The sequence below is a fragment of the Macrobrachium nipponense genome, chromosome 40 (genome assembly GCF_015104395.2).
Source record: "Macrobrachium nipponense isolate FS-2020 chromosome 40, ASM1510439v2, whole genome shotgun sequence".
Classification (NCBI taxonomy): Eukaryota; Metazoa; Arthropoda; class Malacostraca; order Decapoda; family Palaemonidae; genus Macrobrachium; species Macrobrachium nipponense.
The window spans coordinates 32,036,057-32,051,997 of record NC_061101.1 but is presented as its reverse complement, the minus strand read 5'-3'; the positions used below and the strand labels follow the sequence as shown (position 1 = coordinate 32,051,997).

Below are 15,941 nucleotides of genomic sequence, written 5' to 3'. Positions count from 1 at the left end.
TTACACCAGTTATCCTATCATACTTACAGACTCACAGAGCTGAATTTAGAGATTTTTCTTAAATGAAATCTGAAAATTGGAGAAGGGTAAAAGTACCAAAATGTTGTCTAGGTTGGAATAGACCAGAGGAGACAGATGAAAAATAAGAAATAGAAAACTGCTTTCAGAGCTGAAGGGACACTGTATAGAACTCAGTATCATCAACAGCATGCTATTGAGGCACATAAAAAGTTTTAAGATTAGTGATGGAGATTTGTCAAATATCCATTTTTAAGTATACCAATAGCTAAGTTAAAAATTTAATGTTACCATTTAGAGTTTTATCCTTGACAAATTGAGGTAGGTGGGGATGTGGAGTGCTTCATTTGTTTTAAATACTATATGGCTGATTCCCCATTATTCTCATTTTTAAATCCTATTAAATAGAGTTAAGGTAACTGAAAGAGTTCTTTTCACCTCCTCCCTCTCTTGTTCACTATCATGTGAGTATATGTATAATCCTTGAATTTCAACCTCACAAATGAATTGTTAACAAGGTCTTATTCCAGTCAGACCTTGCAACCTTAACATGCAATCTGTAATTAATCCATTGATACTTTTCCTTGTTGTAGTTACAGTAGGGCACCTTTCTGAAATTAATTATGAGATGGGTATTTTTTCCAGAGACTGGTAGCACTTGAATGATGAGTTAAATTAAATGTATACCAGTTTTTAGCAACTGTCCTCCACAAAGATGAAAAGTGTTAGTATCCTTTAGCTTCCAATTGTGTACCAGACATGCCTATTAATCTTAGGTATTGTTAATATCTCGGCTCTTTTAGGAAGAAGTTAGATATGTATGAGCGATTAATGTGTTTTATATTGCATTCTAAAAGATGTTACCTATTTATTTGTGTCAAAAGTGAATAGTGTGTAAATATAATTATTGGTTGTAATTTTCTTCATGCATAATTTCAGACACCGCCAAAACTTGGGGCTGTAGAAAAGAAAGCAAATGATCCAAACATCGTAAGGAATAATGTAAAGAAAACATTGGCAGAATGTTTGTTGAAGCGGTCAAAGGAGGCAACCAGTGAGTTTGAAGATTTAACAGAAGAGGATATTAATGAGCTTGCTGATGAAATTGAAAAGGAATTATTTATGTTCTTTAGCAAGGTACCTCTCACTATATTGCATGTAAATTTAACCAGTATTTAAAGAAATATTGAAATACTTTAGATGTTATTAACATATTTATAACTAAAAAAGTATTAAAGTTTAATTCACTTTTAAGTCAAAGTTTAAAAAATTTATTTTTGAGTGGAGCTCAAAAGTCCAGATCCTAGTTAAATTTCATGAAATGGCAATGAAGTACAGGCAGTCCCTGGTTATCGGTAATCCGGTTTTATGTGGCTTGTCTAGCAATGATGATAACTGAATTTTTGGTGCCGATGCACAGTTATCGGAACTAATAATTGAGAATCAGCGCTGATAACCGGCGATCGGTGCTATTGTCAGCCATTTTCAGTTACCATCCCACCGTTGGGAACTGAACCCCTGCCAGTAACCGGGGACTACTTCTATTATTTTACTGTTTTGCTGCACAGGTATGTGGAATTTTGTTGTTGTTTATTCCTGTGTTCAATGGATTATGTGGTAATTGAATTTTACAGGATGTGGGATTCAAGTACAAGTCACGGTATAGGAGCCTTTTGTTCAATATAAGGGACACTAAAAACAGTGGTCTCTTTCGCAAGATATTGAACGGAACCATAACGCCCTCAAACCTTGCTAAAATGACTTCAGAAGAGTTAGCCTCCAAGGAACTTGCTGAGTGGCGGGAAAGAGAAGAAAAGAAGGTATACTTTACTAATATACTATTTGTTCTTTGGAGCTTCCAATTAAAGGTTTAGCATGCAGATGTATTTAGAATAGTTGGAGAATAATTTTAAGTGAATGCCAGGTAGACTGATGTCATTTGTTAATGTCACTATTTTCAAGCAATAAGATAATTTATAGTGTGTTAACCCTTTCACCGCCAAAGGACGTACCGTACGTCCACAAAAATCTCACCCTTCACCGTCATGGGACGCACTGAATGTCTACAGACATGTACAGTTAAATAAATATTTGCCATAAATCACTAATTAGCACCTCGAGGTTCCCTTTTTGGGAGAACATAAACAAAGCCTTACAACGCTTGCTGAATGCCCCCAGCCCTCTCACACCAACAATCTTTCCCACAATCATCGTTAATTTTTACACTTCAAAATCGCCATGTTGCCCTGTCATATCTTGGTACATTCACGCTTCTAGCTCCATTATTTGTGTATTGATTTTGCTGAAATTTTCAGAATTTGTTAATGAAAGATTTTTTTTTTTTCAGTGATTTCAAAATGCTGAAAGGAATTGTGAAATAGGTTCCAAAGGGCAAAGTTGTGCATAGTTTAAACTTTCCATCACCCACAACCTCACGCCATGTTCCCCCCTCTCGCCAAAAAAAAAAAACACAAAAGACACCAACTTTTTTCAAAGTTTATTAGTTAAATATATACTCAGGGATAAAGAATCTTAGCCCTCATAAATTATGAGCAGTTTGTGACAGAATGACTGATATAGCTTAAAAAATGTGAAAGCTACACCTGTCTAAAAAAAATCTTTCGTTATGCATAATTTTTGCTCACCTACTAAGTAAAAATTTAATTTCTTGTAGGTGTGTTTCTTCGCTGGTTTACATACATTTCTAAGGGCTTAGAAATAAAGTTATATATCATTGTATAGCTAAAGAGTTGTAGAATACGATGACAAATACATAAAAACTGTAAGTGCAATAGTTTTGATGCTAGAGCTCATTTTGTAAGGCGTAGAGTTTTTCGTGTTCCGCTACATTTACCCGACACATTATGGCATTTCTTGGTGTCTTTTTACACTTGTGTTGACAATGTGCCAAAATTCAGTCTTAGCCTCAAAACAAGGCCAGAATGACCGATATAGCGTAAAAGATGTGGAAGCTACAGCTGTCTAAAAAAATCTTATGCGTAATTTTCACTCACATACTAAGTAAACATATGACTTCTAGCAGGTGTGTTTCTTCGATGGTTTGCATACATTTCCAACGGCTTAGAAATAAAGTTATATATATCATTGTACAGTGGGGCCTCGATAATCGCGAAGGTTGGGGGCCACAACCGCTCACGATAAGCAAATATCCGTGTTATCACACACCTCAAAAAACCCTATGCTATACCCACCCCAAATACTTACTTCAGCAGTTTAAAAAAACCAAAGATGTGCTACCTATAAAAACTCTTATAGGCTAACTGTCTATTTTAATACTAATTTAAACACCTGATATACCTTAAACTATCGAGTACTCGCTATTGATTGCTCCATCTATCCTACTAGGTTGAAGATACACATGTACTTATTGCAACTTAACATTTTATAACTAACAATGCTGCTCCTATTAGTATTAGTAGATTATTGTCATTGAAATGGCTCCCTTGCTTACTTTATGTCTCCTATGTTTGTGTTGTGCTTAAGTTTATATCTATTATGTCACAAATATTTTATAAATTCTTTCCTGTCTTCAATTTCCCCTTCATCAGATCAGCAAACAAAAGTATATTAGATAACAATTCCTTTCTGTTTTCATGATTTGGCTGCTGCACGAAAATAAAAGTACAGTTGTACCTCGAGATACGAAAGGCTCAACTTACGAAAAACTCGAGATACGAAAGCTAACACGAAAAATTTAACAGCTCTGCATACGAAAAGTTTTCAAGATACGAAAGGTTTCTGTACAGTCCGAGATTTGCCTGAACCACCGATAACAATTTTGAAACTGGCACGCCCCCAACTGAATAGACTCGCCACCATCCTCCTGCTCTCCCATTGGTTCCTGATGCTAGTCAAGGAGCAGCATCGTTATCATACGCACGCGGTATTCGTTCGGTTTAACGATTTTGTTAGTAACGTAAATTCGTTAGTGATTTCGTTGCAGTATACGTACTTTATCGTATTGTGTGAAAACTATTCTACTTATACGTAAATTACGTACAGTATATACGTAGTCATGGGTGCCAAGAAAGTGGAAATTCACGGAAAGAAGCGAATGCTCTCTTTGGAGACAAAGATGGAGATTATCAAGAAGTATGAAGCTGGTATGCGATTGAGTGTGATTGCCAAGGAATACGTCCGAAATCCGTCGACAGTAGGCACCATCCTTAAGCAGAAGGATTTCATCAAAGCAGCTACACCTTCCAAGGGCATCACTATTTTGTCCAGCAAGAGAACCCACGTGCACGACGAGATGGAACGGCTGCTTCTTGTCTGGATAAAAGACAAAGAAATCGCTGGCGATACGATAACGGAGACGGCAATCTCCCACAAGGCCAGCGCTATTTTCAGCGATTTGATTGCCCAGGCGGAAGACGACGGAGGGGAAGGGACATCAACGCCAACCCCAGAGTTCAAGGCTTCGCATGGCTGGTTTGAGAAATTTTGTAAATGGACTGGCATCCATTCGGTGGTGCGGCATGGGGAGGCTGCCAGCTCGGACACGAAAGCGGCCGAAGCCTTTATAAAGACGTTCGACGAGATGAGGACCAAGGAAGGCTACAGTTCTCAGCAAGTCTTCAACTGTGATGAGACTGGCCTTTTTTTTTTTTTTTTTTTAAATGCCTCATCAGACGTACATCACGGAGGAAGAGAAGAAGCTACCCGGGCATAAGCCTATGAAAGACAGGCATACGCTCGCACTTTGTTCCAACGCCAGTGGAGATTGTAAGGTGAAGCCCCTACTGGTGTATCATTCCGAGACTCCTCGAGCCTTCAAGGCCCACAAATTGCTGAAGGAGAAGCTTCCAGTGATGTGGAGGGCTAATGCAAAAGCCTGGGTAACGAGGCTTTTGTTCATGGAGTGGGTAAATCTGTGTTTTGGCCCGACAGTGAAGAAATTCTTGGAAGATAAGTGCCTCCTCCTGAAATGTCTGCTGGTGTTGGACAATGCCCCTCCCCACCCTCCTGGCCTCGAGGAAGATATCCTAGCGGAAAATTCGTTCGCCAAGATTCTTTTTCTTCCGCCCAACACCACCCTTCTCCTCCAGCCCATGGACCAGCAAGTGATAGCGAACTTTAAGAAGCTGTACACGAAACATCTTTTCAAGAGATGTTTCGACATCACCGATACCACAAACCTCACCTTGCGTCAATTTTGGAAGGAGCATTTCGACATCGTCATTTGCATCCGACTCATCGACCAAGCTTGGCAGGAGGTTTCGAGGCGAACCTTGAATTCCTTGTGGAGGAAACTCTGGCCTGATGCCATACCCGCCCGAGACGAGGGATTCGACGTGGGCGAAGCTGGTGCCGCAGATTCAGAAACGGTTAACGATCCCGAAACTGTTTCCCAACCAGATCTTGACGAGATCGTTGCACTCGGCAAGTCCATGGGGCTGGTCGTCGACAAGGACGACATCAACGACCTTCTCGAGGAGCACCAAGAGGAGCTTACGACGGATGACCTGAAGGAGTTGGAGGCCATGCAACATAATGTCGTTCAAGAGGAGTTCTCTAGCAGCGGCGAGGAAGAGAAGGAGGACCCTATGACAACGGCAGAAATTAAGTATGCTCTAGCCGCTTTTCATAAAGTGCAATCATTTGTAGAAAAGAGACACCCCGTAAAGGCTTACACAGGTCGTATGACATTTTGAAAAACAGGCAGAAGCAATCTTCCTTGGATAGTTATTTTTTAAAGAGGCCTTTAGTAGTAAGCAAACAGGAAGATCCAAGTGATACGAAAAAACAAAGTTGAAAGTTGTGAAGAAATTGAAATTTTATATAAAAAAAAATGTAAAAATAAAAAATATATATATATCTAAGTTTTTTTGTAAAGTTAAGTGTTAATGTTTTCTGCCATTTGTTAATGTGTTTTGTAAAGTTAATGTTTTCTGCCATTTTGTAATGTGTTTCGTAAAATTAAGTGTTCATGTTTTCTGCCATCTGCCCTCTGTCGCCACTTTCGGAGATCGCCTCACTCAAAAGGTAAGGTTCCACATTTTACTACATGTACGTAAAGTATTTCTTGTACCCTGTATGCTAACACACTTTATTTACAGGTATGTACTACAATAAAGGTTATGTTAGGTATTGAATGGTCCAAATTGTTGTACGTATTTCATTGTTTATTGGTCAATTTAGCTTTATTATAAAATTTACTATGGTGTTTTTGTAGGGCTTGGAACGAATTAGGCAATTTACATGTAAAACGTAGTTCGAGATACAAAAAAATCAGGTTACGAAGGCTGCTTCGGAACGGATTAATTTTGTATCCTGAGGCACTACTGTACAAGTAATCTTGTTATTAGAGGTATTCTTCCTACTTCTAGAGTAACACCCACAAATAGATTTGAACACCTCCCAGTGATAGTCATGGAAACTAAACAGATCACATGGCTATTAAGTCATTAAAACAAAGTAGATCACATGGCTATTAAAACACTGTAAGATGATTGGATCTTACAGATAAATAGATGTCAGCAGTGATCACTGCTTACTGCCATTATAAAGCTAAAATCAAAAGCACTTGATGAAAACAATCTTAAGTGTTAATTATAGTTGAATTTCAGACTAGGTTTTAGTCTTAGAAATCATGTATGGTGAAGTGCAAATAATTAGTTAGGACTTCATTAACAGTAGATATATGTAAGGTGTTTACCATGATAAGATTTTATGGCTGCAATTTTTTAAAAATTAAAAAATGCAGTAGTGCATCAGGTTACGAAATTAATCTATTCCGAAGCGGCCTTTGTAACCCGATTTTTTCGTATCTAGAACTATATTTTACATGTAAATTGCCTTATTCGTTCCAAGCCCTACAAAAACACCACAGTAAATTTTATAATAAAGCTAAACTGATTAATAAACAATGAAATACATCAATTTGGACCATTCAATACCTAACCTAACCGGGACTGTACCTGTAAATAAACTGTATTAGTGTACAGGGTACAAGAAATACTGTACATACATGTACGTACGTATGTAGTAAAATGTGGAACCTCACCTTTCGAGTGAGGCGATGTCCGAAAGTGGCGACAGAGCACATTACAAAATGGCAGAAAACATTAACACTGAATTTTAGAAAACACATTAACAAATGGCAGAAAACATTAACACCTCTTGATTATCTCCATCTTCGTCTCCATAGACAGCATCCTCTTCTTTCCGTGAACTTCAACATTCTTGGGACCCATGGCTAATAACATAAGTAATCAAGTTCACACACAACACAATAAAGTAACTTACAATACAAAGAAAGCAAAATCACTAACACGAATTTACATTAACAAATGAAATCTATGTGAATTAATGAATTCCAGGTGTTTACGATAACACTGCCGCAAGGAAATGGTCAAGGAACACCTTTACTTAGAGGCATGATGGGACAGATGCTGACCAATAGGAGAGCAGGATCTTACAGCATTGACTAGCATCAGGAACCAATGGGAGAGCGGGAGGAAGGTAGCGAGTCTACTGAGTTGGCGGCGTGAGAGTTTTAAGATTGTTCTCGGTAGCCTGGGCGAATCTCGGACTTTACAGTACATACACCCTTTCGCAACCTGAATTATTTTCGTACATAGAGGCAAAAAAATCTTCGTCTTTGCCTTCGTAACCTGGATTTTTCCTATGTAGGGACTTCGTATGTAGGGGTATGACTGTACAATTGAAGTTGAGCTCACAGGAAAACTGCATATCTATTATTTGTAAAGATGTTGAGGTCTAGTTTGTTTTTGTGGGAAAGTCTGAAACCCCAAGTATACCCAACATGCTTGTAGATGTTTGACTTTGCCTGCAAGTTAAAATGTAATGGCACCTCATATATTGTGAAAGCTAAGTTAATTAATTCAGTGCTTCAGTGGTCTGGTTATACTACTTGATAATCTGCAGACTGGAAGTGAAGAAACAAAGTCTGATGATTAGGAATTTGGAGTCCTAGCAAAGATCATAATGGAAGGTGGCTTTAAGTGATGTAGTAATTATAGACATTGTATTTATATTTGTCATGGTGAAAATATTCAGTATGCTCTCCTTAGTAGAAAGGAGAAATAAACTGAAACAATTCTCAGATGAAAAGGCTGAGATCTTAAATAAAAATGTTTATTAAAGAAAATATGTCACATGTATTTCTCTTTTTACAGGAGTTGCAAGCAATTGAGAAGTATGAACTGGATATGATATCTCTTGGAAATCAGTACATAATGAAATCGCATAAAGGTGAAATAGAAATTGATAAGGATGAATTTATCAAAGACAAAGAAAAAGGTAGGCGTTATTGTTTTTTATCATTGGAAATTTTACTTTTCTTTTAAAGTATTACCTAAGATTTTCATTGCTGAGTTCTAAATATTTGCAATAGTCATTTAATTCCACATAATGAAGTTGCTGTGTTCATTATTGAATTTCAGACTAGTTCCATCTGTATTAACCTATGTATGAGTATTTTTATTTTTTAAACAAATACTTTTAATATTTTATTCATCAACTAATGTATTTACTTCTTATTAATTTGGTGATAATCATTATGGAAATTAGCTCTTGTAAGTTTACAGAACAAAAGGTCCTTATGAAAGTATTTTAGTGATTTAGTCATAGGTGCAGTTATAAAAGTATGTTAATAGACTCTCACATAGCTGGTCAAGTAAAGTAGGGTTTGGATTATTTTCTTAAAATGTTCTACTGTTAATGGAATAAACTGGAAATTATCAATTTCATGTTATTTTGCAATTTTTTCTGACAGCACCAGAAACTATTAACGCCCTGCCAACTGACCCTGTAATGGGACTCCTAGGCGACACTTCATCAGGTCACAAAAACCATATGTATGATGTAAACTGTAAAATTTGTACAGGAAAACAGGATTCTACTGCAGTCTCGCAAGATCTGGTGAGTTTTAAGTTTTTAATTTCCTTGTCTGAGAGAAACTTACACAGATACTCTCCAACTTTGTCATTTACATGATCTTTCCAGTGTGCAACAGCACACCTCTTCACATTTCTTTCATTCTCTCAGTGAATCCCTGATGCCCATGTTTGGCTGCATAGAGAATACCATTTTCATAACATACACCACCTTATAGGTTATGGAATGTTTTACAGTAGCACTACCTCAATCTTACATGATTCTAGGTGTGCGTACTTTTTATTGAAACCTAACTAATTATCATACGTGAGTTCTTCACACATAAGCGAACGTTTGTGAATCCTCGAGTAACCCAGCAAAAGTGTTTAATTTTTTGTGATTTATAGGTTTTCAAGCTTTTTGTGTGTCTTTTAACTTAGATGAGAGAATATTTATGGTATTTGTATTTGTTTACCCTGAACTATGCTAGGTTAGGTTCCAGACTCTCTCGTGCAAGGTGAATTTTTGCGCAAGTTTGGCACAGTCTCTAAAAATGCTAATAATGTTACTTCTAGAGTTTGAATACTAAATATGACCCTGATTATCCCACCTACGTATTAAGCTAACTTTTAAATGAAATTAAATTTACTGTAATTTCATTTAAAATTAACCTTAATACATTACCCTTAAAAAAAGAAATAAGTGGTTGGTTAAAATATAGGTGTGAAGATTTCATTTGAACAATGTATTTCTCTATTCTTTCCCCCTTCCGACCAAACAATCTATTTTTAGAAGACTTCACAACCACTTTTAAGAAATTTTTATTCTGTCTGTTTTGAAATTCCTTTTCATAAACAAACAGTGCTTTTTATTTGGACTAATACAACTCATAGTTATGTGTATGATTTAGAACAACGTATTTACAGTTGTAGACGGCAAAGGTAAAAATAGATAAATTAAAAATTATCTACAATTAATTACGAATGAGAAAGAGAGAGAAAAGTTATCTTCATATAAGTATTAAGCTAACTTTAAAATGAAATTAAAGTTACTGTAATTACTTTTAAAAGTTGGCTTAATACATTACCCTTAAAAAATAAATAAATGGTTTTTAAAATTATAGGAGTGTGTGAAGATTACATATGTATGGAGACAGAGAGAGAATTATGTTAAAAATTATTGACTCATAATTGGCAACACTCCCCTTCCTGTCACATTACTTGACATATTTGACAGCTCTGGACTTTGAGCTGATGAGTTGAAAAGAAAGACGAGGGGAAAGAATTTTGTACACATCATTTTGTAAGTACAGTGGAACCTCTGTTTTTGTACATAATCCGTTCCAGAACCTCCCACACAATCCAAAACAATAATTCCCATAAGGAATAATGTCAATATAATTAATGCATTCAAGACCCCCAAAAATATTGACAAAATAAAATTTTATAGAGAATAAACTGCTTTACATACAGAAAACAATGAGAAAAATATAAATAATTGAATGAATAAATGAACATTTAACATCACTCTTACCTATGTGGAAAACACTTGTTAGCATATGGAAGACAGAGAGGAGGGGAAAGGGAGGAGAGGTTATTGTTTGGAAGGAAAATCTCCCTCCAGAATGACTTAAGGCATCAAGGACCTTTCTGCGGTTACTTTTCATTGTTTTTTTCACTGGCACTATCTGAGGTTACTTCCCAACTTGTTTTTTTACTGGCAAGGATCAGCTTGAGAGTTAGTGGAACCCTGTCGCACAACAGAACTGCCCGAGACATTTGTTTATGGCATTTCTTTAAAATTTGCCTCAAGTTAAACATGGTATTGTCATTACACATGATTTAGCATGATTGAAGATTGCATCATGGTCATCCTGAAGTAATTGCCAAAGCATCCTTGGACGAGGCAAAAATAGAGGCATTAATTACAGTAAATCACAGTTTTCTTGAGAGGGTCCTGCTGAGGGGTGGCTGGATTATTCTTTACTGTCAAACTGCTTGATTTTTGGTTTTTATGGTAATTAAGAATAATCCAGCCACCCCTCAGCAGGACCCTCTCAAGAAAACCAACTTGATTTACCATTATTTAAGCCACGTCCAAGGATGCCTTGGCAGTTACATCGGGATGACCACGATGTATTTGTTCATATGCGGAACAAACCTTCAGTCTTAACAATAGGATATTTTCTAAGCGCTAGCTGGTAACCAGTTAAAAACAATCAAAGATTGTAAGCAAGGAATCTGTGAGATCTGGCAACTCCTGTGCTTATGAGGTGATAGCTGGTCTGAGACCATGCACTGCCTTGGAGAGTAAGATGCTGTCGCTTTGTTCCCCTTTCAAGCCAGTTGGTTTGTGCCCGTGTTTTGTTCTTTGAGAAGAATTTCCTGCCATGCTCAAGAGGGAGCAATCTTCAATCATGCTAAAACTGCCCACAACCAACGAATGAAACGACAAGATTTTATCTCTTAATGTTGAAATTATTGATCAAGCCACAGACCATTGCAGACTGCGCCTCTCGGAAGCCTTGCATATAGAAAAAGAAAAACCATCAATGAATATCACCCAAGAGGCTTTTCTGTTCCCTACAGCTACCAGCTTTTCTGTTCCCTACAGCTACCAGCAGACTCGCAACAAGCACCCCTTGCAACAGGACCACTATACAAAATTTAGCTGCTGTAGAGCGAAATTTGCCTGCCCCTTCTCAGCACTAATATGGCACTCACATGCAAGACCAGCCCCAACCATCGATGCATAAGAGACAGCTTAGGCCAAGAAGGATGCCCCCAGGCATCCAGTGATGAATAAGTACTGAATTTGACACCACAACCTACTCCTCCTTTAAAAACCGATCCGAACTCGGTATTCATCCAGTTCATCCTCACCAGTGTCCTGATGAAGACCACAGAGATGGTTGAAACAATGTAGTCTACACCAGCCCCTGAAGGAGTCCTACCAGCAGTACAAGGATACATAATACCTATATCCAAGAAAATACCAAAATACACCAGATACCTACCAAGTAACTGGGCCCAGTCTCCATAAAATGGCAGTACCCCCTGGGAGACGGACCACCGTAACACTCATAACAAGTGATAACACAGGAAAAGTTGCATCTACTGCAATTTGCATCTGTCCCAAGGAAGGTCAACACGGAAAACAATGAAGACTGTCTAAACACGTTGACTTCCATGGAACTTCTGGGCTGAATAAAATTGAACAATGCACAGGCTACAATTAATAAAACCAGCTCGGGAAAAGGAGAGCAAAGCAATACACAACTCTCCAAAGCGGTTGAAGAAAGACTGGTGCATTATGAGGTTTGAAGCCTGGTTAGTGACCAACATCCACCTTGTAAATGCATGAGTTGCCAGATGGCACAGATTCCTTGTTTTACAACCTTTGATTGTTTTTAACCGGTTTCCAGATTGTGCTAGAAGATTATCGTATTGTTAAGACCAAATGTTTGTTAGCTTTGAAAAATACAAATTGATTAAAAATTTGTTGTGTTTTGCCAAAACTGACTGGACAAAGAGTTGGTTATCTGCATATGTTTCATAATTTTCATTCCTAATTTTTGTGCCACACATTGGAGATGTCTCCAGGGTACTTACTTTCATCATGTCTTAGTATAGTTGGTGAGTGTACCTTTGGAATTTTTATGTTAAGAGTACTACTAAAGGTTGTTAGTCCACTTGTGAACAGGTTCTTCATTTCCATGTAGACGCAGCTGTTCCATTCCTTCATTATTCATCCTTATTTGCAGTTCAGTTGTATGATTATTAGGTTTAAGCCATGTGATAGATAATTAGTTTAGTGCCCTGATTAAACTGCTAAATACAGTAATTGTAAAAGTGATGATATGAATTAACAATATTTTTACAACAGAAAAAAGTGTAATAAAACTCTTATAATCATAACTTGTAATCCCCTCCTTTCTTGGCACTTACTTCTTGGTTATACACAAAGAATTAGATAATTCAGGCATCATATGCATGATGTGAGTGTATGCATTAGTTATATCATCTTGTTGGGTGAAGCAGGTTGTGTGACTTGGATTACAGTTTACAAATATAGGCATTTATGCTTGATAGGCTGTTGAAAGCCATTTTGTGTTGCAAATACATTGTATCTTTAAAAACTTGAAAACATCCTTACATGAAATGCTTGGCAAGTGGTAACTGTATTTGAATACATTTTTAAGAAGGTTAATATAGCATATAGTACTGCTTATTGACATGGTAGAAAGAAGAGAACAATAAAAGAATGCCTCAAATAAAGTTGAAAAAATTTTCACATGCACATTCGACACTTTAGGGCCAATAGTAATTGATGGAATAACAAAAATTTAATCTGCAGTATACTTTTTGATACCCCCTTTTAAATTTGATTAAAGAAAATTAAAATTTATGATTTCCATGCATGGTGTACTGACAGTCTTGTGAAAGGCGACCAACCTTTGCTTTTATCATACAGTAATACCCCGAACTTAAGTGGGCTTAGGTTCCAGACCCCCTTGCGTAGGGGAAGTTTCACGTAAGTTTGGCACGGTCTCTAAAAATAGTAATAAATGCTTGTTTCTAGAGTTTGAACAGTAAATATGACCCTAAACATGCTACCTAAGTATTAAGCTAACCTTTAAATGAAATTAAAAGTTACTGTAATTTGATTGAAAAGTTAGTTTATTACATTACTACCCTTAAAAAAGAAATAACTGGTTGGCATTAAAATAGTTATAGTATCCATTTTTTGTATCTGTACTAATATTACCCCTAATTCATGGGATGCCATTTTCTTTTACCCTCTGGATAAAAGAAGTTTTTTTGCCTCACTAGGTAAACTTCATAACTGTTATAACGAAGGTACACAATTCAATGAAATTAAGAAAACGTACGTAATGTATGCAGAGGATGAAGGTAAAATTCAATCAATTTAAAATTATGTAGTACACAAATTGTACCAGCACTTTTCTCCGAGGTTAAGATAGTAATTTTCACAGAACGGCAACTGATATGTTTTACTAGTTGATCATGAAGGTCTTATATATAGTGGCAAACACTTTGAATTACGTACTGCCTTTTTATATATTTTCAAAGTTATAAATAAGTTACACAAAATCTCCATACTGATTTTACACTTTAAAGCATGAAAACTATACCAATTGTAGTATACAGGCGGTCCCCGGGTTACGACGGGGGTTCCGTTCTTAAGACGCGTCGTAACCCGAAAATCGTCGTAAGCCGGAACAACGTTCTTGAAAACATGTCCACAGGGAAAATTTCACTACTACTTTGCAATTTTTCTTAGGGCCGTATCTCTAAAATTATCACTAATTTACTTTTTTTCATGTGCAACACTGTGTATTCACAGATTACTGTATATTTTCATTAAAATACAAGAGAGAGAGCAGAGAGAGAGAGAGAGACGAGAGAGAGAGAGAGAGAGAGAGAGAGAGAGAGAGAGAGAGAAAAATAACTCCTTAGGTTTCAATAGATTGAAATGAACGTCTGTAGGCACTTTTCCCCCCCCCCATAAATACATATATTTCTCCAGAGAAGAGAGAAAGAGAGGACTGTGCAATTATGTTTGTCTGTCTATCAATTCTTTTGCTGAGAGCGAGAGAGATAAAAGGAAGAAATAGAAACACCAAATGTATGACAAGTATCTTGTGGAGAGAGAGAGAGAGAGAGTTGTCCTTACAGTATTTAAAAGTGAAATGGAATGATTATTGTATTTAAAATACTCAGATATGAATTTTTACTTATAGTATTATTATTGGAAAATATTAATGATAAACTTATTACATACACGTCCATGAAAATGATCTCATCTCAGTAAGAGAGAGAGAGAGAGAGAGAGAGAGAGAGATTACATAAAACCATTAAATTCGTCGACCATTGTATGGCATTGTTAAGCTTGAGTGTCACTCGAGTTGAGGTGGGGAAATTGATACAGAAAAAGACAAAGGGAAGAATTTTCTTTTGAAATTAGTTATCGTATTATTACTACTTCTATTATTATTATTATTATTATTATTATTATTATTATTATTATTATTATTATTTGAAAATATAATAAACACGTGCATCTACCATAAAAATCCTCTCATCTCAGTAAGAAAGAGGAATTATCCTTACAAGTGAAATGGAAAGGTCATTTTCATCTCTTTAAAATACGACCATTATGAATTTTGTAATTAAAGTTTTATTATTATTATTATTATTATTATTATTATTATTATTATTATTATTATTATTATTATTATTATTATTATTATTAAATAACTGAAATTATCAATAAACATTTTACATTCTAGTACCATAAAAATTCTTTCATCTCGGTAAAAGAGAGAGAGAGAGAGAGAGTGTTTATCTCTCTGTTTATAACGCTTCCAGCTAAAGAGAGGGAGGGAGTTACCACTATGTATGACACATTATTATCTTGTGTGGCAAAAGAGAGAGAGAGAGAGTTAACCTTAATTAAAAGTGACATGGATAGATTAGTACGTATTGTATTTCTTTAAAATACTATCACATATGAATTTTGTAATTGTTATTATTACTTATTTATTTCATTATTATTATTATTATTATTATTATTATTATTTGAAAGTTATTTTTTAAAAAACAAATAGTACAAGTATATAAAAAATCTCGAGTCTCAGTAAATGAGAGAGATTGCAACACTGCAGCTCTCCCCCAGCTCTTCCCCCTCCTGGCTGTCACAGAACTTGATATATAGCTGACAGTTTTAGTACCTGGATCTCGAAAAAGGTTACTGGAAGTTACTTCAAGAAGACTGGGATTTCCTTCATTCTTCCATAATTTTTAAATATAAGCTAAAATCTTACTAATTCACTATGGTATTTTCTTTAATGAATTGATATTATTGCTGTATAAATTAATATTAATATTTGAAAATAGTAAATTATTTATTTATCATACTAAGAGAGAGAGAGAGAGAGAGAGAGAAACTGTGCTAAACTATAAAGGATTCTTATCTTATCATAGTATGTGTTTTTTAAAAGCATCGTAAACTCGGAGCGTCGGAAGCGTCAGCGTCGT

General features: G+C 36.0%; 1 protein-coding gene across 1 annotated transcript in view; it reads left to right on the top strand.

Annotated features, from left to right (window-relative positions):
* LOC135212065 (death-inducer obliterator 1-like) overlaps window positions 1-15,941 on the top strand; it is a 177,205-nt gene that overhangs the window by 91,850 nt on the left and 69,414 nt on the right. Inside the window, 4 exon segments of the mRNA XM_064245409.1 lie at window positions 958-1,155; window positions 1,653-1,838; window positions 8,181-8,304; window positions 8,780-8,925. Of these exon segments, the coding sequence (XP_064101479.1) occupies window positions 958-1,155; window positions 1,653-1,838; window positions 8,181-8,304; window positions 8,780-8,925 (654 nt within the window).